General features: G+C 47.7%; 1 protein-coding gene across 1 annotated transcript in view; it reads left to right on the forward strand.

The window, feature by feature from the left end:
* Nucleotides 1–27,778, forward strand: part of LOC128852369 (collagen alpha-1(VII) chain-like) — a 134,886-nt gene that overhangs the window by 69,396 nt on the left and 37,712 nt on the right. Inside the window, 23 exon segments of the mRNA XM_054068800.1 lie at nt 704–745; nt 1,022–1,075; nt 2,395–2,433; nt 2,609–2,644; nt 4,076–4,183; nt 4,779–4,895; nt 6,465–6,593; nt 7,212–7,328; nt 14,645–14,827; nt 14,829–14,888; nt 16,298–16,333; nt 16,494–16,538; nt 17,121–17,165; nt 18,407–18,442; nt 18,774–18,809; nt 19,345–19,404; nt 20,015–20,140; nt 21,072–21,143; nt 21,323–21,358; nt 21,650–21,709; nt 23,807–23,851; nt 25,137–25,172; nt 27,690–27,725. Coding sequence (XP_053924775.1) covers nt 704–745; nt 1,022–1,075; nt 2,395–2,433; nt 2,609–2,644; nt 4,076–4,183; nt 4,779–4,895; nt 6,465–6,593; nt 7,212–7,328; nt 14,645–14,827; nt 14,829–14,888; nt 16,298–16,333; nt 16,494–16,538; nt 17,121–17,165; nt 18,407–18,442; nt 18,774–18,809; nt 19,345–19,404; nt 20,015–20,140; nt 21,072–21,143; nt 21,323–21,358; nt 21,650–21,709; nt 23,807–23,851; nt 25,137–25,172; nt 27,690–27,725 — 1,554 coding nt within the window.

Consider the following 27,778-nt stretch of genomic DNA (forward strand, 5'->3'; position numbering starts at 1 on the left):
TGAATGTGCAAGGAGGCATTTTTTCACCCTATTGGCTTCAATGCAGGTAAAGGCGCCCCAGTGCAAAACTGAACTGACTGCTTTAAAACTGGGAGCCACAGCCTGTTGGGAGAACTGTGCTAGACTTTATCTTCCATCCCTAGGGATAAGGCATTGTCAGGATCTGAGTAAAAGGCTTCTTCAAAGCAGGAGAAATGCTACAATAACGCTTCAGCAGTATCAGTCCTGTGCAAAACAGTGGTTTCTACTGATTTGCATAACCGTCTTACTCCATCACCCAGCCAAGTGGTCTTAGGGTTCAAAAGATTTGTTTTTACTCATGCAGTCAGCCAACTGGCTACTCAAATATCCCACTAAATGCCTGTGTCAGAGGAGGACCCAACCAATGTCCTGAGGAACAGGGAAGTGGTGTCTGTGTGACCTCAATTCCTTTTGAGAGGGACTTGATTGGGAATGCAGATGTTGATATCGACATCACAACTACCCTGAGTCTTGCCTCTGAGAGCAAAGATGCTGCACTGGCTCCATGTTGGATGACGCCAAACATAGCAGGTTTAGGTTGCTGGTTCATTTGCGAGAAAGCAGCTGATTGTGTCCCCATGGATAAGGGCTAACTGGTATAAAATGCACATGGAGGTGAGAGCTTGTATGACAGACATCATCCTTCACTTTGTGAGTAAGTTTTCTTCCATTTTTTTGGCAGATGTCTTCTCTGGAGAACACCATCAACCTGAAAGGCAGCAAGGTAAGACCTCCTCCTTGCTGGAGAAGATGAATGTTGAAGCTGAGTATGTGATTCTTCAAGCAGTTGTTTCAAGTGATGAGCAGATTTGCTCCACGTTTGACTTAATTATGTGAATCCATGAGATAGTTACAAGAAAAGACTAATTGGTCCACGTGGAATAGATGTCGTTAGTCTGGGGCCAATATGTGAGAAACACCACAGTGCATGGTGAAGCCAGTATCTCCACTGAGAGTTTTAGAGGGGATAAAGAACTAATACCTTCCTGCTGGCTTACAGGGGGATCGCGGACAGGATGGCTTGAAAGGTGAAAGAGGTCCTCCAGGCCCCAAGGTATGTCCTAAATACATGGAGGCATCTTTGTGTTGGTGTCATGGTATTGGGTGGCCAGAGGGGAAGGGCACCCATCTTAGATCTCTTCTGACCCTCTAAAAGATTGGGTTTTCAAAGCAGAGTTTCTGAGCGGGGCTGATAAACTTGTGGTCACGTGATCCTAAAACTTGATTAAGTGGATACACGACATTTGGGCAGGGAGATGTTCAGGACCCAGGTGGGATAAATTTCTAGAATGTTCAGGGATGTTTGCTTCCTTTCTTTGTCCCCTGCAAGCTGTAAAGCACATCAGAAAGTGATGGAAGGAGAACAGGTTTCTGAAATCTAGAGATTTTTAGAGGTGGGGCCAACTCCTTCACTTAATGGAGACAAAAAAGCCACAGAAGGCAGCATCAGTGGGTAAAGGTAGATCTCCTGATTGGCACAACATCCACATCTTTGCAAAGGCAAGATCTCATCCAGGTGACATGCATGAGCTGTGCCTCAGATGTACCCAGTGCAGCTGGAGCACCACCACAATGTGGCTCCTGTGCCCTAGCACACCTTGGCATGGAGATGCAGCACCATCAAGGCCTTCCTGGCACCCTTCATTCCACCGGAATCTGTCGATACAGAAGCCAGATTTCAGTGAAATGAAGTCTGTCAGAGAGGCAGGTCAGCTCCCACCTCAGCAGATGTTCCCCACCACTGGAATTCCTAAGCTGTTGCAGCTCATCCATCATTTCATCCACAACATTGGCCTAGGATCATTCACTTGGAGAGCCACACCATGCTGGACAGGAAGATGTGGACAGCCCTTCTATGGACTTGCTGTTGGAAGTCCAACTTGTTGGAGATAATTGATGCTGTGTGTGGCAATACAGAGGGCCACCAGGACCACAGCCACCTCCACAAGGGGCTGCCAACCATGAAGGCACCTGGGCCATCTTCCTCCTTGCTGCTGCCTCTGCACAGCTGCCACAGCAGTGACAGCATAAATGGCATTGAGTAGGCCTCAAAAACCCTTGCTTCTTTACACATTGTGCATCACCAAGAAGTAGAGGAGGGATTGGTGGGAAGCTCTGGTCCAAACCCCACTTTGGTGATGCTCATGTCTTACTCTGGTCCAGGCCTGCCCTACAAAATGCAGCAAAGGAGCCTGTTGAGCAGAGTTGGATTCAACCCCCGTCTCTAAGCCAACAGGGATTTGTCTGGGGTCAATGAGCGGGCTGGTAGCAGAGTAAGGGATAGATATGTGACCTTGCCCTTCTCAGAGCTCCTCTTCTTGCTGCTGCTTGTGATAATGGCTTAATTAATGAGTTGTTCTTGTTCATTTGAAGGGAGAACCTGGTCCACCAGGCAAAGGAGTGGAAATGAAGGTAAATGAGATAAAAAATTATAGAATATATTGACATCGGAAATACCTCTCTGCTTGGGGTTGGGATGGCAGAGGGCACCCAGTATGTGCTCCAGGCTTAGCCGCTGCCACTTGCAGGATCAGCTTCCTGGGCTGGAGGAGAGAGGAGAAGTTCTGATCCTTCTTTCATTTTTCAGGATCTGGAGAGGCTTTTTGAAGCACATGGTATCAAGGTAGGTAATGCTTTGGCCTTCCTTCTGACAAGGTGATTAGAATTAAGCTTTTTCATCTGCCCAGAAAAGCTGTGGATGCCCCATCCATGCAGGTGTTCAAGACCAGATTGGATGAGGTTTTGAGCAACCTGATCCAGTGGGAGATGTCCCTGCCCATGGCAAGGGGGTTGGAACTGGATGGGCTTGAAGATCCCTTCCAACCCAAACCATTCTGTGATTCATTCTGATTCTACCTATTTCCTCTGGACTTCTGGAGACTGTGTGCTCCCTCAGGTCCAGCACTGGTTCTCACAGGAAGGCAGGATTATTCCATTTCCTTTTAAGGGCTTACCATATTGATCAAAATGCTCCTTAGACAGCTTTTCTGCTGCTATGTTATGGGGTGGATGGTGGCTTTGAGGCCCATGTGACACTGAGACTTGGCAAATCATAGAATCACCAGGTTGGAAAAGACCTCTGGGATCATTGAGTCCAACAATTCCTATCTGCCACTAAACAATGTCCCTGAGCACCTCATCTACCCATCTTTTAAATACCTCCAGGGATGGGGACTCAACCACCTCCCTGAGCAGCACAGCTTGGTGCTACCACCTGGGCTGGCTTGTACTTCAGCACTGGCTCTGCACAGCCAGAAAGAGGAGACCTACATAGCCTTCTGGGTGCTCTGCCAATGTTGGGTGTCCTGGTTATCACAAAGTCCGCTTTGGGATGGTCCTTAGCTTGTAACACAATTAATAGAGAATAATCACTGTGTAATACAACAGTGCTAGGCTGGTGGCCTCCTTCTCCACTCTCAAGGTTGCCATCAAGATCAGGAAGTGTGATGAGACTCAACTTTTAGTATCTACCAGGCAGGTGCTTGTAGTTGTGCTCATTACCTTCAGCTCATTTCTGTAAGCTCTGGAGATGGGACTGAGGGAGGTGAGGGACTGACTGATCAAGTGTAGGGAGCTTATTTAGGATGGGGAGAGCCACCACATAATACCCACGGATTGGCTTCTAGATGCCCAAGCTGTAGGTACCTGGGTACTTGTATTTAAATCAGCTGTTGCATATCAGGGCACATCACTAGAGTTTGAAGCGGAAAAAGAAGAGATTTAGATGAGATCTTAGGAAGAACTGTTTTCCTCTGAGAGTGGTGAGGCACTGGAACAGGTTGCCCAGGGAAGCTGTGGATGTTCCATCCCTAGAGGTGTTCGAGGCCAGGTTGGATGTGGCCTTGGGCAGCCTGATCTAGTGGGACGTGTCCCTGCCCATGACAGGGGGGTTGGAACTGGATGATCCTTAAAGTCCCTTCCAATCCAAATCATTCTATGATTCTACCTGTGATCTATCCACCATTGTTTCAAGGTAGCTGCCCTCCCACTATCATGTGTCAGCAACAAGAGGGTGGCACTGGGTTACTGCCTTAACGATCTCCACTGGTTGCAGCTAGCCCTCCTGAAAGACCTCTCCAATGCACTTCTGCGGGAAGGGCTGGATGGGCTGGTGCGGCAGCTGGGTGACTCCAAGACAAGCAAGAACTCCAGGACAAAGCAGGTAAGTCTGCATGCCACTGAGCATGGTTTGAGTATTGCCATGTGTCCTACTCGGGAGGCAGACGGATCTGGAAGGAAATGAGAGACAGAAATGAATCATCAAAGGCTTCAGATCACCCCTGTCATCAAGCAGGTTATGATGACTTGCACCCGCTGTAAGAAAGTTACATCAGGATCTTGGACCTTCAGGTTAAACTGATGGGATTGCAAAACACTTTTTTTTTTTTCAGTGGAAATAAAGCAATTGGTCAAACTTCGTTGTTGATGGAGGTATCTAGAAGCCATCCTTCAAAGCCATCAGCCTTCTTGTGCCTTTTGAGGGCTGGGGGTTGCTGGAGTCGGTGGGTGTGCAAGGGGAGAAAAGCAGCTGGAAGCACAAGAAGAAATCACAAGGGCAGCCTCAAAAGCAAGAGGGATCCCAAGGAAGTAGGAAGCTTGGAAGAAAGGTTTGCGGGTGGCCAACAGGGAATCACGGACTACTCTCTCCCTTCCTTTTCAGGGAGGCCACCAAGTAGGACAGAGCATGCTGGAGGGATGAGAAAGTGGGCAGAAATAACCTGTAAGGATCCAGCTCTTTAGTTTTTTTGATGTTGCAGGATTCACTGGTGGTCAATACTTCTCACGATGCCCTGGCCAGCACCAAGATCACAGAAGCACAGAGTCTGGAGGAAGAGGCTCAGTTTAGTGTGCCAACATCTGGAGGACTCTCTGAGGTGAAAATAAACAGCAGAGCTGATGAAATGTAATTAAGTAGATCTGCAAATCTGTGCTGCTGTCCATCTGGTCTGCTGCAGCAGTAATATTAAGAGATGGCACATCTGATGAGTACCAGCTTCCTGCGAGCTCCCAGTTCACGCTCTAGTGATGCTGCTTGCTGATCCTCATTCTACCCTCCTTTCCATCCAACCACAGCTCCTTCTTGTCTTCTAAGCAAAACATAGTACAGGTTGTGTCATGCTGGTTATCTGTTGAACTTGCCCTGCAACTTCTCCTTACTTGGAGGTTGTGATCCAGGTGTGCCTCTCCTGCCCTAGCAGGAATGGATCCAATCTGTATTCAGTTTTGGGCCCCTCACTACAAGAAAGACATTGAGGTCCTGCAGTGCTTCCAGAAAAGGGCAAGGAAATTGGTGAAGGAGCTGGAGAACAAGTCTTATGAGGAGTGGCTGAGGGAACTGGGGTTCTTTAGCCTGGAAGAAAGGAGGCCGAGGGGAGACCTTATCACTGCCTATAACTACCTGAAAGAAGATTGTAGAGAGGTGGGTGTTTTGCCCAAGTGATAGGTGATAGGATGATAATCTAGAGATAATCTAGTCTCCTCCATCCTTTGCAAGTAACAGATGGCTTGTGGTTATGGAAATTAGGGATTTATTAGCAATGTTAAAGCTTAATCTCTGTGCTGGACCCAAGTTCCAATGTGGTACAGCCCACCTTCAGGAATTACATCAGAGGGCTGTGTCCAGGTCATTTGTCATCGCTGGTGGAGGAGTCATCGATCTTCATTTGTCTGAAGTAGCCGCGTCCTGATAAGGATAGTCCAGCTAACACTGCCCTCAGCTGTGGTGGGGCTTTTCTAGTCCTCTTATTATGACAGCCAGAAAGTGATTCAATTTTCATAAACCCTTGTTGGCCACCTGTAGGAAATAGTCTCTACCTTGAGCACAAGTGCTATGAGGGTGTTTGGAACCAATTCCTGATTATTTTGTCTTCCTCTGTGGTTGGTTCAACAATGACTCATTAGCTCAGGCACTTAGAAGGAGATTATTCCCTTCCAGCTCCAGCATTCTACTGTGATCCCAGGTGAGACACATTGCTTTTCCAGATCATTGCAACCTGGATAATATCATTCTAAGGGCTTGAGAGGAGATGAAGTGCTCACCAGCAGGTGTGCTTGCACTAAGAGACTCAAACTGGTTGTGTCCCAGCAACCCTGGAGCCAGCAGTGCTGGAATTTAGAGTGGAGAGACAGCAAATCTGTCTCTGTTGGTCTTTGGGAGCCCATCTGTCAGAAAGGGTTAGGAACCTGTATTCATCTGGGACAGACTTCAACCAGAGTTGTAAATTAAGGTGTCAAAGCAGCCCTTCAAAACACCAGGAATCCTTGTAGTCTACCCCAGCCCATCCTTGTTGGCACTTCCCAAACAAAGTGTGGGAGATCTTGGCACCTTGCCTCTCCAGTCTTCTTCTGCTGTCTCTGAGCACGCTACTGAATAAACAGCAGTGTTGATAAAGCAGTTTCTCGTGGATGATGCCTTCACTTGGAATTTTCTTTGGTGTCCACAGGGTCCATCTACTGGTGGTCCTGAACCTGAGTACCAGCCTCTAAGAAAATTTCCTGAGTCCTTGGAGAAACCCTCTGAGGAAAGAAGGAATGAGACAGACTCAAGAGGGACAAACACTTCTGTCAGCAGTGTATGTAAATGCCTGTCCAATGACTTCTTCTAATTATTTTTCAATTTGCGCTGGTTTAATAGATGCAAAGGGGTTACATTTCTCAGAGCTTGATTGGATCATAAAATCATAGAAGGGTTTTCCTTGGAAAGGACATTAAAGCCCATCCAGATCCGATTTCCCCTGCCATGGGCAGGGACACCTCTCACTGGATCAGGTTGCTCTAAGCGCCATCCAACCTGGCCTTAAACACCTCCAGGGATGGGCCATCCACAACTTCGTGGGGCAACCTGTGCCTTAACACCCACACAGCAAAGAATTTCTTCCTAGTATCTAATCTATATCTCCCCTCTTTCAGTTTAAAACCATTCCACTTTGTCCCATCCCTGCACTCCATGACAAACAGCCCCTCCCCATCATTCCTATAGGCCCCTTTAAGTAAGGTGCCCCTCTGGACTCGCCCTAAATCATTACAGTTCTGTGAGGTTTGGCCCTATTTTACTGCAGTGAAAAGCTAAGATAGGAAAAGGATAAGGATCTCTGCATGAATCAGTGTCAGAAGCGGGAAAGCAAGACCCTTTTCCATCTTCTCCAGTAATTAGTGAGATTGTATTGTGACTTCTCTATCACCCTCTGCAGAGCTTGGCTGTGTCCCCACCACACTCAGAAGATGATCTGCAAGGAAACCAGTCCGTGGAGCTTCTTGAGTCCTTAGAGGAGAGGATGGAAGGACAACCACAGCAGGACACCAGCCACGTATGTCTTCCTCAGCAGTGCTGGGCAGTAGACCAGCGTGGAGATAAGTGATAGACTGGAAGGGACTGGGGTGCACTTCTCTCACCTAGTGCTCCGAGTCCTGGCACAGGACCCCCCACATCCTAAGAGACCTGTGACCTGAGTAGGAGGCTGATGGCCAACCTTGCCCTCTGGATATGGGCAGGGAAGTGGAAACCTCCTAGAACCCTTGGCAAATGTTTTGTTGCTTAATTACCCACTTTGTTTGGGGGGGGGGGGGAAAAGGACAATCTTTTTCTAATCTGAATCCATCTGGCAACAACATCCATCCTGTAATTTGGTGCTTGGTTGATTGAATATTGGATGATCCTCAACACTTCTTCCAATTAGACCAGTGACAGTGGAGACACCAGACAGTAAATTTAAGATATGCCCCCAACAAGACATTTCCTTTTCGTTCTTAATTTTCCAGATGTCTTGGAATACGCAGAGACAGTTGGAGTTGTTCAGCCTGGAGAAGAGAAGGCTCCAGGGAGACCTTATAGAAACTTTCCAGTACTGAAAGGGGTTCCAGGAAATCTGGGAAGGGGCTCTTGATCAGGGAGTACAGGGATAGGATGAGGGGGAACGGTTTTAAACTGAAAGAGGTGAGATTAGGTTAGATCTTAGGAAATGTTTTCCTGTGAGGGTGGTGAGGCCCTGGCCCAGGCTGCCCAGAGAAATCATGAATGCCCCCTCCCTGGAGGTGTTGAAGACCAGGTTGGATGGGGCTTTGAGCAATCCGATGCAGTAGGAGGTGCCCCTGCCCATTGCAACATGGTTAGACTGGATGATCTATAAGGTCCCTACCCTCCCAAGATACTCTATGATTGAGTGACACCAACCCCAGAGCTGGAGAGAGGACATATGCATTCATCCAGTGCTGGTTTAACCCCTTTGCATACTGAGCTGCTCCTGTGTGTTGGAGTGAGTGCTCTTTTTGCAATCAGAATCATAGAATCATAGAATGGTTTGGGTTGAAAGGGACCTTAAAGATCATCCAGTTCCAACCTCTGCCATGGACAAGGACACCTCCCACTGGACCAGGCTGATCAAGGCCCCATTCCACCTGGCCTTGAACACCCCCAGTGATGGGGCAGCCACAGCTTCCCTGGGCAACCTGGGCCAGGGCCTCACCACCCTCATTGGGAAGAATTTCTTCCTAATGCCTAATCTAAATCTTTCCCTTCCAATTTAAAGCCATTCCCCCTCATTCTGTCACTACGGACCCTGTAAAAAGTCCCTCCCCAGCTTTCCTGGAGCCCCCTCAGATACTTTAAGCATGCTTTAAGATCTCTGTGGAGCCTTCTCCAGACTGAGCAATGCCAACTCTCTAAGCCTGTCCTCATAGCAGAGGTGCTCCAGCCCTTGCATCATCTTCGTGGCCACCTCTGGACCCGTTCCAGCAGTTCCTTACCCTTCTGTTGCGGATTCCAGAACTGGACACAATACTCGGATAGGGACTCAGGAGAGCAGAGTAGAGGAGCAGAATCTGCTCTGTCGACCTGCTGGCCATGCTTCTTTTGATTGGATTTAAATTACTCAGAAATGAGATTCCCAAAGCCTTAAAAAGTGAAATTTGAAAAGAAAAAAAAAAAAAAAGAAAAACAACCCTTGGATGTTTGCTTGCAGCTACTGGCAGAGCTACTGCTGGGAAAAGCATTAGCAAGGATATTTCTAGGAATAGGAATGGCTGCCACGAGAGGGCTCCCGGCACAAACACACGCATGTATGTGTGGAAGCTGCAACTCTGGAGATGGTGGTCTGTGTCATGAGGACAGGCTGAGAGATTTGGGGTTGTTCAGCCTGGAGAAGAGAAGGCTCCAAGGAGACCTTATAGTGACCTTCCAGTACCTGAAGGGACTACAGGAAAGCTGGGGAGGGACTGTTCACAAAGGCTTGTGGTGATAGGATGAGGGGGGATGGGTATAAACTAGAGAGGGGTAGATCTAGACTAGACTTAAGGAAGAATTTCTTCACCGTGAGAGTCCTGAGACCCTGGAACAGGTGCCCAGGGAAGTTGTGGCTGCCCCATCCCTGGAGGTGTTGAAGGCCAGGATTGATGAGGCTTTGAGCAACGTGGTCCAGTGGGAGCTGCCCTGCCCATGGCAGGAGGTTGGAATTGGATGGACTTTGGGATCCCTTCCAAGCCAAAACATTTCATGATTCTATGAAATGGGAGTGACCCTTGTTTGTTAGGTGTTGGGGAACTAAATGCATCCATGTGGCCAGGCACAATGGCGATGGCTTCAGGAGGGAAAAAGGATTGTGTGGCCATGCCCAAATTTGACATTTGAGAGAAAGGAGTACTGTCCAGGTCCATAAATAATTTCACTCCTACATTTCAAGGACCAAAACCAGAATTTCATGTCCCTTTTTGGATTCCACTTTTTTTTAAGCTCCACTGGATGTGCAGAGCAGAGCCACAAAGCTGATTTGCAAGTGGCTGCAGGCTCATTTATCTTAGGAGACCTAAAATTGGACATTTTTTAGCCAAAATAAGGGTGCTTGAAACGACTTGATTTCTGTCTGGAAAAGAGGAGATATGAAATGTTAGAGGGCTCTTTAATCTTGCAGTGAAAGGCAGGAGAGCTGGAGGGAAGAAACTGAAGCTGTATAATTCAAATGAGAAATTAGAGCTCAAGTTGATTAACCCCAGGAGCAGGGAGATGGGACAAGGCACTGATTGCCCCTCTTTCACTGCCGAGTTATCAAGAACAGAGCACAGAGAGGTGGGGGAAAGTTTGTGCTTTAGGTTTGTAGAGATGATCTCCCGCCCCATGGGAGCTGGTGTTCAAAAGCCCCGTAGACTTCTAGGGCGTGCAATATCGGAGCCATCCAATAATGATGCTGCACGTAGGCCATAATTATCGTAGAAACATAGAATGGTTTGGGTTGGAAGGGACCTTAAAGCTCATCCAGTTCCAAACCCCTGTCGTGGGCAGGGACACTTCCAACCACACCAGGCTGCTCAAAGCCCAAACCAACCTGGCCTTGAACATCTGCAGGGATGGGGCTGCAACAACTTCCCTGGGCAACTTGGGCCAGGGCCTCACCGCCCTTATCAGGAAGAATTTCTTCCTAATGTCTGGTCAAAATCTTCCCTCCACCAATTTAAAGCCCTTCCCCTTATCCTACCACTCCATGCCCTTGTAAAAAGCCCCTCCCCAGCTTTCCTGCGGTGCCTTCAGATGCTCAAAAGTCACTATAAGGTCTCCCCGGAGCCTTCTCTTCTCCAGGCTGAACAACTCCAACTCTTTCAGCCTGCCCTCATAGCAGAGGTGCTCCAGCCCTCGCATCATCTTCCTGGCCTCCTCTGGACTCATTTCAACAGTTACATAACCTTCTTCTCTTGGGGATTCCATAACTGGACACAGGACTCTGTGTGGGGTCTCACAAGAGTGGAGTAGAGGGACAGAATGCCCTCCCTCGCCCTGCTGGCCACGCTTCTTTGGATGCAGCCCAGGATACAGTCAGCCTTCTGGGATGCAAGCACTTGTTGCTGGCTCATGTTGAGCTTATTGGTGTAATCCTACAACCTGGTATTTCCAGACACCTTTTTCTGAACCCTTGCCCAGAAGCTTCTCCATCCAATGAAGAATTGCTTAAAAGATGGGCTGATAGCACCAGCCTTCCTGCTCTTGCATCCGATGATCCCCATTTTGGTAGGGGCAACTAGTGGAACAGCTGCCACAAGTGTTTGGGGGCACTTCAGACCCTCACAGCATGATAGGATCTTGTGTAAAATCTCTTTTATCCTCAAGAGGAGGGAAGAGTGTGGTCCAAAGGTAGAGAAACAGGTGCAGCCCCTCTTTCCCTGCTGCTCCCGTATCTTCTCATCCCTGGTGGCTCCCACAGCTGAACAGGAACTCGGCAAAGGGCAATGGAAATGGAGTGAAATGGAGCTGGTTGTCTTCCCATCATCAGCAGCTATAATCATGAGTTTTACCTGTTAAAAGGTTCATGGGACCCTAGAGAGAAGCAGCCTGTAATAGTGCACGGCTTCATCTCAGAGGTGCAATTTCTGGCTGGCAGGAGTTAATGGGGGAAGCAAATTAACTGTTATAAAGAGGCAGGATGAGCCCAGGCACACGTGTCTGTGTGAGAAGTGGCAACTGGTTACTCTTGCCATGGATGAGCCACTTCTTTGGCATTACAGGATCATCCAGTCTAGTTCCTGCCTCCTCCATCTCCCAAATCCCCTGCAGTTAAGCTTAACTCATTTTCAGAGTTAATTCAAATAAATGCCCCTGGTTGTCACCATGTGGATAAAACCACAGTCCTTTAATTTTCCTACACAGTATTTTCTGGCCTTTTCTATTTCTCTCTTTCTTCTACCTTTTTCTTTGCAGGAATATTTTTTTTACTTTCTCTTTTATTTCTATTTTTCTCTTTCCAGTCCTAATTTGATCTGTTCCTTTCCTCCTTATTTCCCTTCTCTCTTTTCCATTCTTTTCTATACTGCCACCGGCCATCAGGAAATCACTCTTTAGAAACCAGCAGCCTCTCTGCTTTTCTTTGAGGTCTCTTATTGCTCGTACCTCAGAGCAGGAAACTGCTGAAATTGCAGAGGAATTGCAGAATGAAAGAGAGTCATTACCCCCTGCAATTTCCCACCACCCCAGTAAATGGCAGTTTGATGAGATTGTATGTATATGGGTTGCCTTCAAAACCTCCGTGAGGTCCTGGCAACCTATGGGCTTGCCAAGCCACTGCCTTGTGTCGCTGTTCATCCATCTGTGAGCGGAACGTGGACTCATGCTAAAGAACAACAGCATTTTACATCTGCTCTGCATGCAGACACGTGTGCAGGATGGATGGGAACATCGTTGTGATCTCATCTGATGGTGCCATCAGACCCACTCAGATCGCCTCTGTGTAAGCCTGGGAGATGTTTCTCTAGCCTGTGCCACAAAAGCCACCTGAGATGGAAAGACCTTAGAGCAGCTTCCAGTATTGAAAGGGGGCCTACAAGAAAGCTGGGAAGGGTCTCTTTATCAGAGAGTGTAGGGAAAGGACAAGAGGGAACGGTTCTAATCTGAAAGAGGGGAAGTTGAGATGAGATCTTAGGCAGAAATGTTTTCTTGTGAGGGCGATAAGACACTGGCACAGATTGCCCACGAAAGTCATAGCTGCCCCACCCCTGGAGGTGTTGAAGACCAGGCTGGATGAGGCTTTGAGCAACGTGATCCAGTGGAAAGCGTCCCTGCCCATGGTAAGGAGGTTGGAATGGGATGATCTTTATGATCCCTTCCAATTCAAATCATTCTATGAATCTATGAAAACTGGGCACCTCCTTGCACCCAAACCCCAACGCTGAGACCTGTCAGGAACACATGAAGAAGAGGGAAAAATAAGCATGGGGCACAGTTATTTAGCATTCTTCCCACGTTTTTTGTTGCAGTAGAGAAGACCTGGATTAATCTCACTTAATTTCACCTGCGTGTATCGAGACTTTTAGCTCTTTAAAGTTGAGGCAAAGTAAATCCTAAACAAAGGATTTCCAAGAAATGCTGGTTAGTCCAGCCCTGGACATTATGCTGTCAAGGTTTACTGGAATGGTAGTCATGTTCTACTGGGTTTTAACTAGATAGATGATAGTTTCACCACGTGGCTAATGAACCCAGGAAGTTTCTGACTCACCAAAATACATAAGCAAAAAAATTATTATGGTCCAACTAAATTGAAATTCTTTCCTGAAAGATAGCGAGGATGACAGAAGGAGGAATAAAGAAGGGTCAGTGATGGACCAGTATATGTTGCTCGGGGGAGTGCCCATAGAATCATGGAATGGTTTGAGTTGGAAAGGACCTTAAAGCCTATGCAATTCCAACCCCCTGCCGTGGGCGAGGACACCTCCCACTGGATCAGGCTGCTCAAAGCCTCATCCAACCTGGCCTTGAACACCTCCAGGGATGGGGCAGCCACAACTTCTCTGGGCAACCTGTGCCAGGGCCTGCCTCATCACCCACACAGTAACAAAGTTCTTCCTAATACCTGATCGAAATCTCCCCTCTTTCAGCTTAATACCATTCCTTCTCGTTCTGTTCCTGCAGTCTCTGATGAAGAGCCCCTCCCAGCTTTTCTGTAGCCCCTTCAGGTTCTGGAAGCTGCACTAAGGTCTCCCCTGAACCTTCTCTTCTGTAAGCTGAACAACCCCAACTCTCTCAACCTTTCTTTGTATGGGAGGTGCTCCAGCCCTCACATCATTTTTCTTTTCTTATAGATCAATTCACTGCTTTTTTGCTTTCTTATCACAATATTCACCAAAGCTACACTGTGGTGCTTCCACTGTGTGTTTCAGGGAATAATTACTGGGCACTGAGATATCCATCAGCCAGGAATATTATAATTTTTACAACAGCAAGCAGATAATTTAGCATTGTTAATAGAGAAAAGAACAAACAATTTGTGATTCAGGCCAGTAACTATTTGTACAAGCTTTCCTGTGTGTGCCTTAACTACATATTGGCCAAAATCACAAACACTCCAAACATCATCAAGTGGCAGGTGAATGAGTGTGTATTAATAGGCATTAATAGTTGTGTTATTGCGTTCAGGTGTACTGAATACATTAAATTCATAGCAGATGCGTTACCCAGGCATGACTGGTGTACAGAAGCATTTAAAGTTCAAAGTTGAGATATTTTAAATCCATTTTATTTCTCTGTACTAATGGTAAATTAATTGGACAGGACTAAATAATATATATACAATTATCATAGAATCATGGAATGTCCTGAGATGGAATGAACCCACAAGGGTCATCCAGTCCAACTCCTGTTCCTGCACAGGACAACCCTAACATTCACACCATGTGCCCGAGGGCATTAACCGAATGCTTCTGGAATATTGTCAGGCTTGGGGCCGTGACTGCTTCCCTGGGGAGCTGTTCCAGTGCTCCACCACCCTCTGGGTGAAGAGCCTTTTCCTAATACCCAACCTAACCCTCCCCTGGAGCATCTTCCTGCTATTCCCTTGGGTTCTGTCATTGGTTGCCACAGAAGAGCTCAGTGCCTGCTCCTCTTCCTCCCCATGAAAAGAAGCTGTAGGACACAATGATGTCTCCCCTCAGTCTCCTCTTCTCCAGGCTGAACAGACCAAGTGACTTCAGCTGCTCCCCATACAACTTCACCTCTTTGGGCAACCCTTCACCAATTTTGTGGCCTCCTCTGGACCATCTCCAGTAGCTTTAGATCCTTTTTATACTGTGGCACCCAGAACTGCACCCAGTGCTCAAGGTATGCATGTAATATTAGGTGCTCATATAATATTAGATGCTGTTTCCCCTCTCACAGGAAAATGTGAATTTAGATGATGGTTCTGCATTCCCAAGGCGTGTTCGACACAAGAGATCTGCTGAGCATGAGACACAGACGGTAAAGACCCTCTTTCACCATGGTGTCTTCAGGCTGGCCTGCGTACAAGAGCAGAGCCACCAGCATGATCCAGGAGGAAGCAGTGACCCTTCCTTACTGGCTCCCATCACAGGTTCATCCCCCTGGTGCCCCAGGAGCCCGGAAAGCCTTGTCTGGGTTGACGGTAAGTAAAGATCCCATACAAGGATGTCTTCAAAGACATGGACACTAGGGGAACGCTGATTGTGCGCTTCTGCGAAGACACAATGAATGTAGAGGTGGGTTGAAAAGTTAGCGATAAGTATTAATAAATAAAGCAAGAAATAGCTGCAGAAGAAGCTGGTTTTCATGGCAGAGCGGATTGTTCTCCCTGTATCTGGTAAGGGAAATGTAATGCTTGGAAAACAGAAGCAGGTTAAAATCAAACCTAGTCAATAAGGGAACATAATGTCCTGGTATATGGGGAAAGCAGCGTAAGTGAAGGATGTTTTGTGTCTTGAGAGTTTGGAAGGTAGTTGTATATGCATGTAAATGTGTGTGTGTTTATAAACGCATGTATCTGCCACACACCCACACAACTATCATAGAATCATGGAATGTTTTGAGGCGTTTAGTCATCCAGTCCAACCACCTGCAGTGAACAGGGGCATCTTCAACTCCATAAGGCTGCTCAGAGCCCTGTCCAACCTAGAATCATAGAATGGTTTGTGTTGAAAGGAACCTACCTTAAAGATCATCCAGTTCCAGCCACCTGCCATGGGCAGGGACACCTCCCACTGGATCAGATTGCTCGAAGCATCTTCCAACCTGATCTTGAACACCTGCATGGATGGAACAGCCACCACCTCTCTGGGCAGCCTGTGTCACTGCCTCACCACCCTCATAGTAGAATATTTCTTCCTTATTTCTGGTCTGAATCTCCATCCCTTTAGTTGAAAACCATTGCCTCTTGATCTATTGCAACAAGCCCTATGAAAAAGTCTATCCCCAAATTACATCGCAGCTTTGACACAGTATCCTAGAGAAGAAAACTGCAAAGATTTGGTTTTTACAAAATTTAAGAGAGAATGACCTATTTCCAGGAAGTATGGATGAAAAATCCTGAACAACAGACTTCCCCTAAGTTTGAATGAATTTCTTTGAAAGCAGTGAGTGACCCCCACCCTGGATTCCCAGGAGGAATGACAGCACTGAGGTGAGCTTGTCCACACCATGAGAAAACACATCTTCTCGTAGCCCATAAAGGCCCAGAGTTAAGGTGGGTCATCTGTGCCACTGCCAAAAAAAAACTGGTACTAAGGCATTTCTTGGCTCATGGACACTGGTAGCGCATATGCAATGGGCAGCACCAGCTCTCAGATGTCCTGTCTGGGCTGGAGCAGATCAGAAGGAGCCTGGAGGCCACCCCATATCCAGCCATGAGCCCTTCAGTGGGGTTCTCATGATCCCCGGTAAAATATGACTTCCCTTTGAGATGCTTCCAGCCTCCCTGCTTGCTGCCTAACATCTCAGAGATGCCTTTTCCATGGTTCAAGGGTGAAAAGTTTCTCCAACGGCTCTCACACTTTCTTCTTCTCTTTTTTTTGATTCAAGGCATACCCAGGCCCTCATTACCTGAGGAGAATTAAGGTACAGCATTCATGTTCTACTCCTCTTATCACAGATGCAGTTAGGATGCAGCTGGTCCTTTCTCGCATCACGCCACATCCCAGCCCTGTTCTGTATGTGAACCATAGAATCACTGAGGTTGGAAAAGACCTCTAAGATGTGCATTTTTTTTTTCTCACAGAAGGAGGAAGCTGGCCCATCAGATCCACCCTCCAGCGGCCAAAAGGTCAGTGCTTTATTTCACCTTTTAATACAGATAGTCAGTGGCACCTAAGCGGAGTTAGGACAGCGGTCCGTCTCCCAGAGCAGTCTTATTTGGAGGCTGAAAATGGGTGAAAACTGACCAGACCAGCAGGTCTGAGAAGTAGTGATCAGCACTTTTGACCATTGGTAATGAGCAAATTCCAGGCTTGAACATTTCAGAGCTGATCCAAACATGGGCTTTGTAGTTGGGTTTCCTCAAAATAGTTCTGTCCTCTGTGGACTTCTGTCTCACTCAAACTCATGGCATCCTTTAACATCTGCAGTGTCCTGGGACAGGAAGACCCTCAGCTGACCGCTCATATCTGGCCCTTACTCTGGAGTTTATGTCTTCTTTCTCTGTATTTCCAGGATGCAGGATAGGAGGGACAAGGGTCAGGGACATCCCTGATCTGGTTTGGGAATGCAGGTGGTGGAAATGAGGTGTTCCTCCACAGATGTTTGGCCAAAGCTGCTGCAGGAATGGGAGTAGCTCCTGCCTGATCCAAAGAGGAAAGGAAAAATTCCTTGTAGCAATGCAATGAAGGGATTGCCTGTTGTTTTCCAGGGAGAAATGGGAGCTCCGGGAGCCCGTGGAAACAAAGGAGAAAAGGTAGTGATAGTGCTCTTCTGGCCTGGGCCTCTGAGACCAGAAGTAGGCTTTCTTTGCTAAAACGGAGCTGCAGACATGCTGGAGGAGAGGACATTCAGTGTCTACGGAGAACTGTGCCCATGTAAATTGGGTTCTCTGGCACTGGCAGAGGCTGCCCAAGGAGGTGGCGGAGTCCCCATCTCTGGAAGTCTTTAAAAGACAGGCATGAGGTACTCAGGGATCTGGTTTAGTAGTGGACAGGTAAGGTTGGTCTTGATAATCTCAAAGGTATTTTCCAACCTTGTGATTTTATGATTCTGTGAAATTCAGACTGCAACAGTCCCATCTTTATCCCTGAACCTGGCTGTGTGGTTTTGCTTGCTTCCATGTACTTAGGGGTGAACACAGAACATTCAGGGGTATTTCCTGATGTTTGCTTGCTGCTGAACTAAACTAGGTGACAGACAAGAAAAAGTCAGCCCTGGCGGAAGGACAGGGATGGAAGAAGGGCCACACAAAACACCATTTCATGAACACCTTTTGCAGCAAAGGCTTATGGAATCATAGAATCACTAGATTGGAAAAGACCTTTGAGATCATCAAGACCAACTGTACCTGTCCACTAATAAACCAGATCTCTAAACACTTCACCTCTAGGGAAGGAAATCCCACTGTCTAGCTGGGCAGCCTCTGCCAGTGCTTGATAACCCTTTCAGTGAAGAATTTTTTTCCGAATGTCTAATCTGATCCCTCCCTGGTGCAACTTGAGGCCATTCCCTCTAATCCCATCACCTATCACTTGTGAGAAGAGACCAACACTCATCCCTCTACGACCTCCTTTCAGGTGGTTGTAGACAGCAATAAGGTCTCCCCTCAGCCTGCTCTTCTCCACGCTAAACAACTGCAGTTCCATCAGCTGCTCCTCATAACACTTGTTCTCCAGCCTCTTCACCAGCTTTGTTGCTCTTCTCTGAGCGCGCTCCAGGACCTCAATGTCTTTCTTGTAACGAGGGGCCCAAAACAGGACACAGGATTCGAGGTGCAATAGGGGGACCAAATGGCAGATCTGGGGTGATGGGACGCAGCTGTTAAGGAGAAAGACAAGCAAGGTGGGGCTGTTGTTGAAAGGCACATCCTGATGAAGTTGGATTACTTTTCTTGGGCTGCTGATGTGTGGTTCAGCCTCCATGAGACATAGCCATGAGAAAGGAGGGAGGGAGGGAGCAGAGATTGTTGGAATGTGGATGGTTTTTGTCTTGCAGGGGCAGCCTGGAGAGATGGGGAAACCTGGAGAAAAGGTGAGATACGGAATCAATATCAGCAGCTGGAGGAGGACAGCATTATGAGCTAAGTAACTCAAATCCAACAGTGGGGATTGCCAGAGGAAAGTCAAAATCTACTGGGTCAACCCAATAAGCCATCTCCTTCCTGGGAACAGTGTGGCTCTGTGTTAGGACATTTGGCTCTTTACCAGTCATGCAGCCACTGCTCACCTCCTCTGGGGAAAAGAGGTGGCCGTCAGAAGGGCCAGTTGCTCCATGCCAGTTATGCTTTTGCTCCAGGTTGCACTGAAGTGTTACTTCACGTGTTGTCTTGCACAGGCATCGTAACTCTCTGTTTATTTCATAGGGCACCAAAGGAGACAAAGGTGAAAATGGTCAAAAGGTAAAGAACAGCTTTGATACCACAGTCAGAGGTGACTCTTCTTACACCGTGAGAGCTTTCCTTCTGCTCTTACTCTTCCTTTTGCCTCTATCTCAGGAGAAAGGTGCCCAGGTAACCTCCTGAAATGGGCTCAGTGTAGCCAGTTTCTCACTGACAACCCAGCGTCACTGTTGACTAGAGAGGGACTCCAGATGGCTCACGTAGACAGAACACCAACTTTAGAAATTAGTAATGTCAAAAGACACAGATCTCACCCAGAATCCTCTGACACCATCCCCCAAAACATCCCTGCAACACGATTCTCTCTTTTCTAAAGGTGTGTCCCCAGAAGCTTTGTCTCTCCAGATAAGATAAGACTTCCCATCACCTAAACATGCGATGGTCAGTGAGTGCTCTATAGAAACCCTCAATGTAGGATCAGCTCTGAAGGACTTAAGTGGGTGTTCTAGGGAGTAGCATGAAGGAAAATCTCATTTTGATGGGCTCACAGTTGAAGGAATGATTTTTGTATTTCCTGACCTTTTTCTCTTCACAGGGAGAACCAGGAATTGGGTTCAGAGGTCCTGTTGGTCAGGCTGGGCCACCTGGATATAAGGTAAACCTTTCTTCTCTTCTAGATAGGATCTCAATAGTTTATTTCTGTGTCTTTCTCTTTGTAGTCCTTGCTTTCCACCACTGGGTGTGGAGCACAGAAACAGCTGGGGGTACAACAATAAAGTACCAAAGCCAATCCCAGCCTGGGAAGGCAGGAACACCATCACATGGGTCTGGGACAGAGAGAATGCTCTGTGTCCTCCAAAAGGCCTTTCAAAGTAGCCGAGAGCCAGAGGATAAATATTACAGAATCATTCTGAAGATGAGCAGGGACATCTTCAACTAGATTAGGCTGTGAAAAAAAATCCAGGGAATTGTGGTCTCAGCAGGGATGTGTTCCTCAAGTCCCTTGGAATGTTGTGGATCTTCAGGGTTTTAATTCATTGGAGAGTTCTGAAGGTCTTCATGTTAGGGCCTCCAGCTTAGCAAGCCATGGTACAGCCCTTTCTGCAGCCCTGGAACCTCTCATATGGATCAGGGCTGGAGGAGGTGTCCCCAGTTCTGTTTATTTTTCATTTGGACTCAAAGAGACAATCTAGGCCTTCTCCAGGACCTTCGGAGAGTTAACTAATCCCAGGTAAGATTCAAATTCCTTGTGATTCACTCAACAGGGTGAGCCAGGAGCCCCAGGACCTCCAGGAGCTCAAGGTATCCAGGGCATTCGTGGCAACACCGGCATCCCTGGCTCCCAGGGGGACAGAGGGGCTCCAGGTCTGCCTGGAACGCCAGGGCAGAAGGTAAGTCATCTGCAGTGAGGTGAATGTGTTTGTTATGTCCATCACCTCGAGGTGAGAACAGTGGTTCTACTGAGACTGCCTGTACCAGGTGTCAACCGTGGCTAAAGTCCCCCAGGTCTCCAGTTGTGGTCAGTAAAGAAAAGCAGGAACAAAGCCTTGTTACAAAAGGAGAGGCACCAGCATAGATGAGATCAACTCATGTAATTGGGTAAAAAATGGCTTTAAATTGGAGGGAGAAAAGTTAGATTAGACGTTAAGAAGAAATTCTTCCGCGTGAGGGTGGGGAGGCACTGGCCCAGGTTTCCCAGGGAAATTGTGAATGCTCCCTCCCTGAAGATGTTCAAAGCTAGGTTGGATGGGGCCTTGAACAGCCTGGTCCAGTGGGAGGTGTCCCTGGTCATGACATAGGGTTGGAACTGGATGATCTTTGAGGTCACTTCCAACCCAACCCATTCCATAATTCTATGCCGAAAGGTTTGGTACAGGGGAACATCCTTCAAGTCCAAAAAAAAACCCAACAGTGGAGCCCAAAACAAGGTTCAGATGTGTTGTTCTGCTCTTAAATGTGGTAATGTGACTTGATGAGATGCCTGAGAAGAAAAGGAGTGGTGATAGCACAGGGGGTGTGTGCAAGAGGCTTGGGGGTTGTTAGCTCCTGAGAACAAGGGAAGCAATGGGAAGCCTCACTCCAAGGACAAGGAGGCTTCTCTGGAGGTGAGGCTGAGAACAGCAATGTGCCTAAATTGAGGGTCTGCCTCTAGCTGGAGTCCCTTGTCCGCAATGACAAGAGGACACATGGAGCACCACAATGGCTGTTCCTTCTGCTTGTGTATGGAACAGAGAAGCAGCAGCTCCTGCTTTCTGGTTGGATAGGGGAAAGCAGGACATTTCCATCAGAGTGTTCTCCTCCTTAAAGGATTTTTTTTTCAAGGGAGAGCGTGGGAAGAGAGGACGGAATGGAGTTGCTGGGCCTGCAGGACCATCAGGATCCCCAGGAAAAGAGGTGACTTTTGTACACCACCCAGTGTCTTTTGAGCAGCAGAGGGGTGGCTGGGGAGTAAGGTTGAGGACCTGCTGTCTGGGCTGGGTGTACTTCCACCTGATTGGAGTACTGAGACAGGAGAACATTGAGGACATGCAAAACAAAGTCCACCGTTCTATTTTGTTTTCCTCACCCTACAGGGGATTCCTGGGACACCTGGACCCAAAGGCAAAAAGGTCAGTGTCAACCTGCCAGGCAGGTCACAAGCAGCTGAGATGGGTGGCAATGGGATAGTCCATTACACTCCCATGACTCCTTATCCCTGATCCTGTTCATCCTCTTCATCCCTCTTACACCTTTATGCCCTTCTTCCCCATGGAGCATCCTCCAAAGAAAGCAGCAGGATGTCAGTGGAAATGAGTCCCTGGACTCTTTCTGTGACTTTTAAATCACGGTCAGCTAATCAGCAATCAAGTGATGTGATGTCCTTGCTCCAAATGAGACCTTTGGGATTCTCTCTTTCTCAGGGAGAAGCCGGTATTGGAGCAGCTGGCCCAAGAGGTCCCCGTGGACTGCCTGGCCCTCGGGTAGGTGCCTCCATAAATGTTCCTTACTTGGCTTCTTGCAGCCTATCCTCTTTTGAGGGCAGCTTTAAACCATCAGCTCCCACTCACTTATGGTTTCAGAGCCCTCATTATTTTTTCACCAGCCAGATTTCTAAGTGATGGACACTGCTATGCCCAGCTGGAGCTGGCACTGACCAGAATCGGTCCATAGGTTGCAATTAGCATCCCCTACATAATTAGACGTCCTCAAGCATTACAGATCACGATGGTCAACCGCATGGCCAAGATGATCCTGCCCCACTGACTGTGTTTGCTGTGCATGCACTGACTAGATGGCAGCATTGAAGGCAATATCTACATCCCTCCATCTGCATGTTTTAATCCCAGCAGCTTGGTGAGGAACCACCTTGGTTTTGTATGCTTTGGGGATGTTTCCTACAAGCTTGTTCCTCCAGAAATCTGCCTCTAGCTTTTTTCTATCCTCATTCCCCTCTTCCCTCTTGTTGTTCTGGCAGAGGTAAACCAGCTCCCATCATCCTTGAGGCAGCAGCTTTCACTTTTCCACATGCTGCTGTGAAGTGTTGGTCTTTTTTGCAAAGACCCCAGCAAGACCCTCTTGAGTAGTGGCCAAAGGCCATGTTTCAATTTGCCGCTTCTGTGTCTGTTCCATGAATAAACTGATTTAATACTGCAATCCACTCAGACAAACTCCCCATCTGCCAGCAGAACTGTTCAATGAGGCCCCTGAGACAAAACACTTAATGAGAATGTCAACATCTGTGAAAGGTCTGGGGTAAACCTCACTTCGGCTTCATTATCTGAAGGAAATGATGAAGTAATGTTTCTGCTCTTCTGACTCCCGCATAAATCTGAAGTAAATCGCAGAAGCTCATATTACGTTGGCTTTATATGGGAGATGTAAATTTGGCCTCACAGGATGATGCGTAAGTCTAGGCATTTTAAAGGCAGGTAAGTCTCGTAGGATCTACGTAGGGAGGTCATAAAAGGACTTCATGGGCCCACCAGCACACCTATCCCTTGTAGCAGGGTTTATAAGGAGCCAATAGCACATTTAAAGGGACGCTCAGAACAAGGTCTGCCACATCTGGGAACCACAGCTGGATGTGAAGGTAAGCCTCATATCGGTCTCAAAAGGCATGAGTTGAGCAGTTGACGGGTGGCCTCTTCCTTCTGAAAGTCAAGGGTATGAGTTCCAGGTGAATTCTTGACTTCTTGTTTATCGTGCCAAGTCCTGCTGAAATCACATTCAACAATGAGTCATGAACATGCAGAAAATCTACTGAGCCTTTTAAGCAGGGGGAAGAAATCTGTTCATTCCAGGAACATCTCAGACCTCTGTCTCTTGTTGCACATGCCCTTGTCAGATGTTAGTACATCTTGGGCAAGGACACACCATGTCATCCAGCCTCAGATGGCTTCTTCTGAGCTACTTTTTACAAGGGCCTGTAGTGACAGGACAAAGGGGAATGGCTTCAAATTGGAAGATTTAGATTAGAAGTTAGGAAGAAATTCTTCCTGATGAGGGTGGTGAGGCTTCCCAGGTTGCCCAGGGAAGTTGTGGCTGCTCCATCCCTGGAGGTGTTCAAGGCCAGGTTGGATGGGGCTTTAAACAACCTAATCTAGTGGAAAGTGTCCCTGTCCATGCAGGAGGGGTGGTACTGGATGATCTTTAAGGTCCCTTCCAACCCAAATCAATTTACTATTCTATGATTCTACTCCTACCAGAGTGTTTCTACACCAACAGAGAGGACACCTTTTTGGAGTGATTTATGTCATGCCAAATCTGGTGCACATCACCTCACAAATACCTGTTTCTCTCGGGGACTGAGAGCAAGCGGAAGCTTGAAGCTTCAATCCAACCATCTAAACACTGCAGTGTCTGTCTGCAGTGACATATGGATGATCTCAAGCTCTTTAGGCTCTTTAGTCGAGATTCATAGGAGCATTAAGGCACCTAATCCTGATGGAAGTATAAGAGAAGAGGCTGGACCAGGGCTTCTGCCCACCTGTCCCCAGAAAGACACTGTACAGAGTTTGAAGTGTGTGTGTTGCAATTGTCTTTACTGATGGTCATCACTATCTTCTCCATCCTAACAGGGTGATGAGGGCATCATGGGAGTCCGGGGTCCCACTGGCACGATGGTGAGTGTTAAAATAGTACAGAGGGCTGATTTTATGGGCTGGGCAACGGTGGGCTCAGGGCTGGCACAATCCCCATGAGCAATGAAACATAAAGAAAATGGATTGAAGCTTCCAGTGAGAAACAGAGGCTTTGGGAACCTGAATTCTGATGTTGTGTTGGGATGAATGAGTGTAAATCCTGTAGGCAGCTGCGAGACAGAAGGTTTCATGCAAAGCACAATCACTTTATGCCCTTGTCCATTTGGCTGATTTGCGTACTGGGAGCTTTTGAAGTCCTCAACTATCACTCACTTTCTGTTCTTCTTCATCAGATCTGCATGAATTTCAGTCTTGTTCTGTTGTAAATTCCCTTTTCACTGATAGGGGACTGAGTCAGGGGAGACACAGATCACAACCAGTATTTTGACAAATGCCTTTTTATTTATTAAGCTGCTCTCTCTAACAGAATGAGTCTGTTATTATGAGCACAATGGGCCTTCATGAAGCTCCTCAGAAGGTCAAGGGTGGATGCAGTACCAGATTTCACCCTGGGATCTCAGCCCTGAAAGGCTCATTCTCAGCAAGACTGAGAGCGCCTTACTGCTCAGAGCCGCAACATGGGGCACAGAGGGATGACAAAGCCCAGCTTTTGTGCCTGTGCTCCATCTCCTCCCTGTTCATCCTGTCCATGCCCACCTCTGTGATGAGCTGCCAGTTCTACAGGTGGAAGGTGCTGTAGGTATTCATAGGAGGTCACCAGTCCTCAGCTTTGCAAACAGGTTACACCTGGAGTACCCATTGTGGCTTTTCAGCATTCCAGGTGTGGTTCCGATCATGGGCCTCCAACCTGCTTTGGAGGACATCAGGGGATCCCCATCATCCCCATCTAGGAAGAGACTTCCTGGAACAACCCTTCCTTTACACTCTGTAAGAGGTGGGGGCTGCCCCTCGTTAATGTTTAATCGCAGTGCATGGCTAAATTTATACATCTGCTGAGACCCTGAGTCGTACCCAAGACCTGATGGTGGGCAGAAGCTTAAGGCTAAACTTTCTCCTTGCAGCAGTGTGAATTCACTTCTCCTGAAATTGCTCTTGGGGAAGGAGAGTAGAGTTTTCTGTGCTGGTCCTACGAAATTGCTCTTGGGGAAGAAAAGGAGAGTAGAGTTTTCTGTGGTGGTCCTACCAGCAACTTCTCCATGGTGGAGTCCATCCTTGAAGCTGCTCTGCTTTTCAGTGAGAGCTTCTCTTTCCTAACACCTTCCTTCCACTAGTATTTATCTTCACGTGTTGTTTTATATTCTTGCAGGGTCTAAAAGGCTTCCCAGGTGTGAAAGGCAAAAGAGTAAGCAACAATCATCTTATCTATACGGTGCCTTGGAGGAAAGCATCATTGTGGGAAGACTTTCCCTGTAATAGCCCACATTGCTGATGCTCCTGTTAGAACAGCGGGGATAATCCTGGCATCTTCTGAGGGTGGACCGGGAGGGGACCTTGATTAGTGTGAAGTGGCATTGGCAGCCCCTTCTGATGTCTGGGCTAAGATGGGGGTGCATGCTATCTTTATGCACGCTTAGGTCTTTCTGGCTGGAAGTTTGGACAGAAGGAGAACTCTGGTATGCTCTGATTGGTCCCCAGATGTGGAGGGTTGGGGGAGGAGGGCTAGGGAGTAGATGTCCTGCAGCATCAGCAGGACAATGACTGCCCGCCAGGCACACATACACTTTCATTTGCATCAATGAGCAGGAGTCCCCTTGGTCTCCTCCTACATTTTATTTGCAACCCTTGGAAAGAGCAGTACTCAGGAGACTAGATTTTGTCCCAAATGTTAGGGATGTGCAATGGGACAGTAGAGGACAGATCCATGTACAGCTCTGCTACTCAAAAGCGGTTTTAAAGCCTTTTTCCACTCCTCTGTCCCCATCCGTTCCTTGCTGCCTCCCCCTTCTCTTGTTCTCACCACACCAGTCTTGAGCACTGGAGAAGATTATGAGATGCCATCAGGAATGAGTCGTAGAATCATAGAATAGTTTGGAATGGAAGGGACCTTAAAGATCATCTAGTTCCAACCCCCTGCCATGGGCAGGGACACCTCCCACTGGATCAGGCTGCCCAAGGCCCCATCCAATCTGGCCTTGAACACCTCCAGGGATGGGGCAGCCACAACTTCCCTGGGCAACTTGTCCCAGGGCCTCACCACCCTCACGGTGAAGAAATTCTTCCTTATGTCCAGTCTAAATCTGTCCCTCTCCAGTTTATACCCATTGTCCCTCGTCCTATCACTACAAGCCTTTGTGAACAGTCCCTCTCCGGTTTTCTTGTAGCCCCTTACAGGTTCTGGAAGGTAGCTGTAAGATCTCCTCAGAGCCTTCTCTTCTCCAGGCTGAACCACCCCAACTCTCTCAGCCTGTCCTTGTACAGGAGGTGCTCCCGCCCTCTGATCATCTTTGCAGCCTCCTCCAACCTGTTCCAACAGTTCCATATCCTCCTTATGTTGAGGATTCCAGAACTGGACACAATACTCCACATGAGGGCTCACAAGAGAGGAAGAGAGGGGCAGAATCACCTCCCTCGACCTGCTGGCCACGCTTCTTTTGATGCAGCCCAGGACACGGTTGGCCTTCTGGGCTGTGAGCACACATTGCTGGATCATGTTAAACATTTCATCGCCCAGCACCCCCGAGTCCTTATCTGCAGGGTAATCACGTCATCCCCCATCCTGCACTGAAGTTGGGGATTGCCCCAACCCAGATGTAGGACCTTGCACTTGGCCTTATTGAACCTCATGAGGTTCACACAGCCCCACTTCTCTGGTTTGACCAGGTCCCTCTGGATGACATCCCATCCTTCTGGTGTGGCAAGTGCACCGCTCAGCTTGGTGTCACCTGCAAACTTGCTGAGAGTGCCCTCGATCTCACTGTCTATATCATTGATGAAGGTATTAAACAGCACTGGTCGCAGTATGGACCCCTGAGAGACACCACTTGTCATGGACTTCCATCTGGATGTTGAGCCATTGACCACTACTCTCTGAATGCTACCATCCAAACGGTTTCTTATCCACCAAACATTCCATCCGTCAAATCCATATCTCTCCAATTTAGAGAGAAGGATGTTGTAGGACCATGTCAAAGTCCTGCCCTTCAAGCTCATGTCCCAGGCCCATTATAAAAAAATCTTGCAGGAACAGCTACTGTTTCTTACACTTTCAGAAAGGAGGCCAGATTTGAGGTTGAAATTTAGGAAACCCTGTGTTTTATAGGATGCCTTCCCACGCTAAATGGAGCGTAGACACATCCCTGCAGCATGGAAATGCTGAGAGGGAATGGCCTAAAGCTGCACCAGAGCAGATTCAGATTGGACATAATGAAGAATTTCTTCAGCAAAAGGGTTAACAAACACTAGAGGAGGTTGTCCAGGGAGGTGGTGGATTCTCCACCCCTGGAGGTGTTTAAAAGACTGGGAGATTAAGTGCTTAGGGATATGATTTAGTAGTGGACAGGTACAGTTGGTCTTGATGATCTTAAAGGTCTTTTCCAGCCTTGTGATTCTATGATTTTATGATCCCATTGGGAGGTCGAAATCCAGAAATAGCTCCACAACATGGATGTGCTGAGCATGGAGTCAGGCAAACCACTTCGGTCCTCGAGGTCTTTATTTGTTGTCAGTGCAATAAATTCTGGTCATACACAATCTCTTGTGGTAAGCTAATCATTTTGCAGAGTGCCCAGAGGAACTGGCTTCCAGCTGTGATAGATCTTAGTGGCTTGGATGTGAATCAGTGGGCTGAGAAACACAAGAAGAGTGAGTTAAAAAAGGAATCGTTCACTGTCTCTTTTTTTTTTTCCTTTCTTGTGTTCAGGGTGATCGCGGACTTCTGGGACCCAAGGGAGAAAGAGTAAGGACATTCTGCCCCTCTTCTCCGCTTTTGTGAGAACCCACCTGGAGTAT

The sequence above is a fragment of the Cuculus canorus genome, chromosome 1, assembly GCF_017976375.1.
Source record: "Cuculus canorus isolate bCucCan1 chromosome 1, bCucCan1.pri, whole genome shotgun sequence".
Classification (NCBI taxonomy): domain Eukaryota; kingdom Metazoa; phylum Chordata; class Aves; order Cuculiformes; family Cuculidae; genus Cuculus; species Cuculus canorus.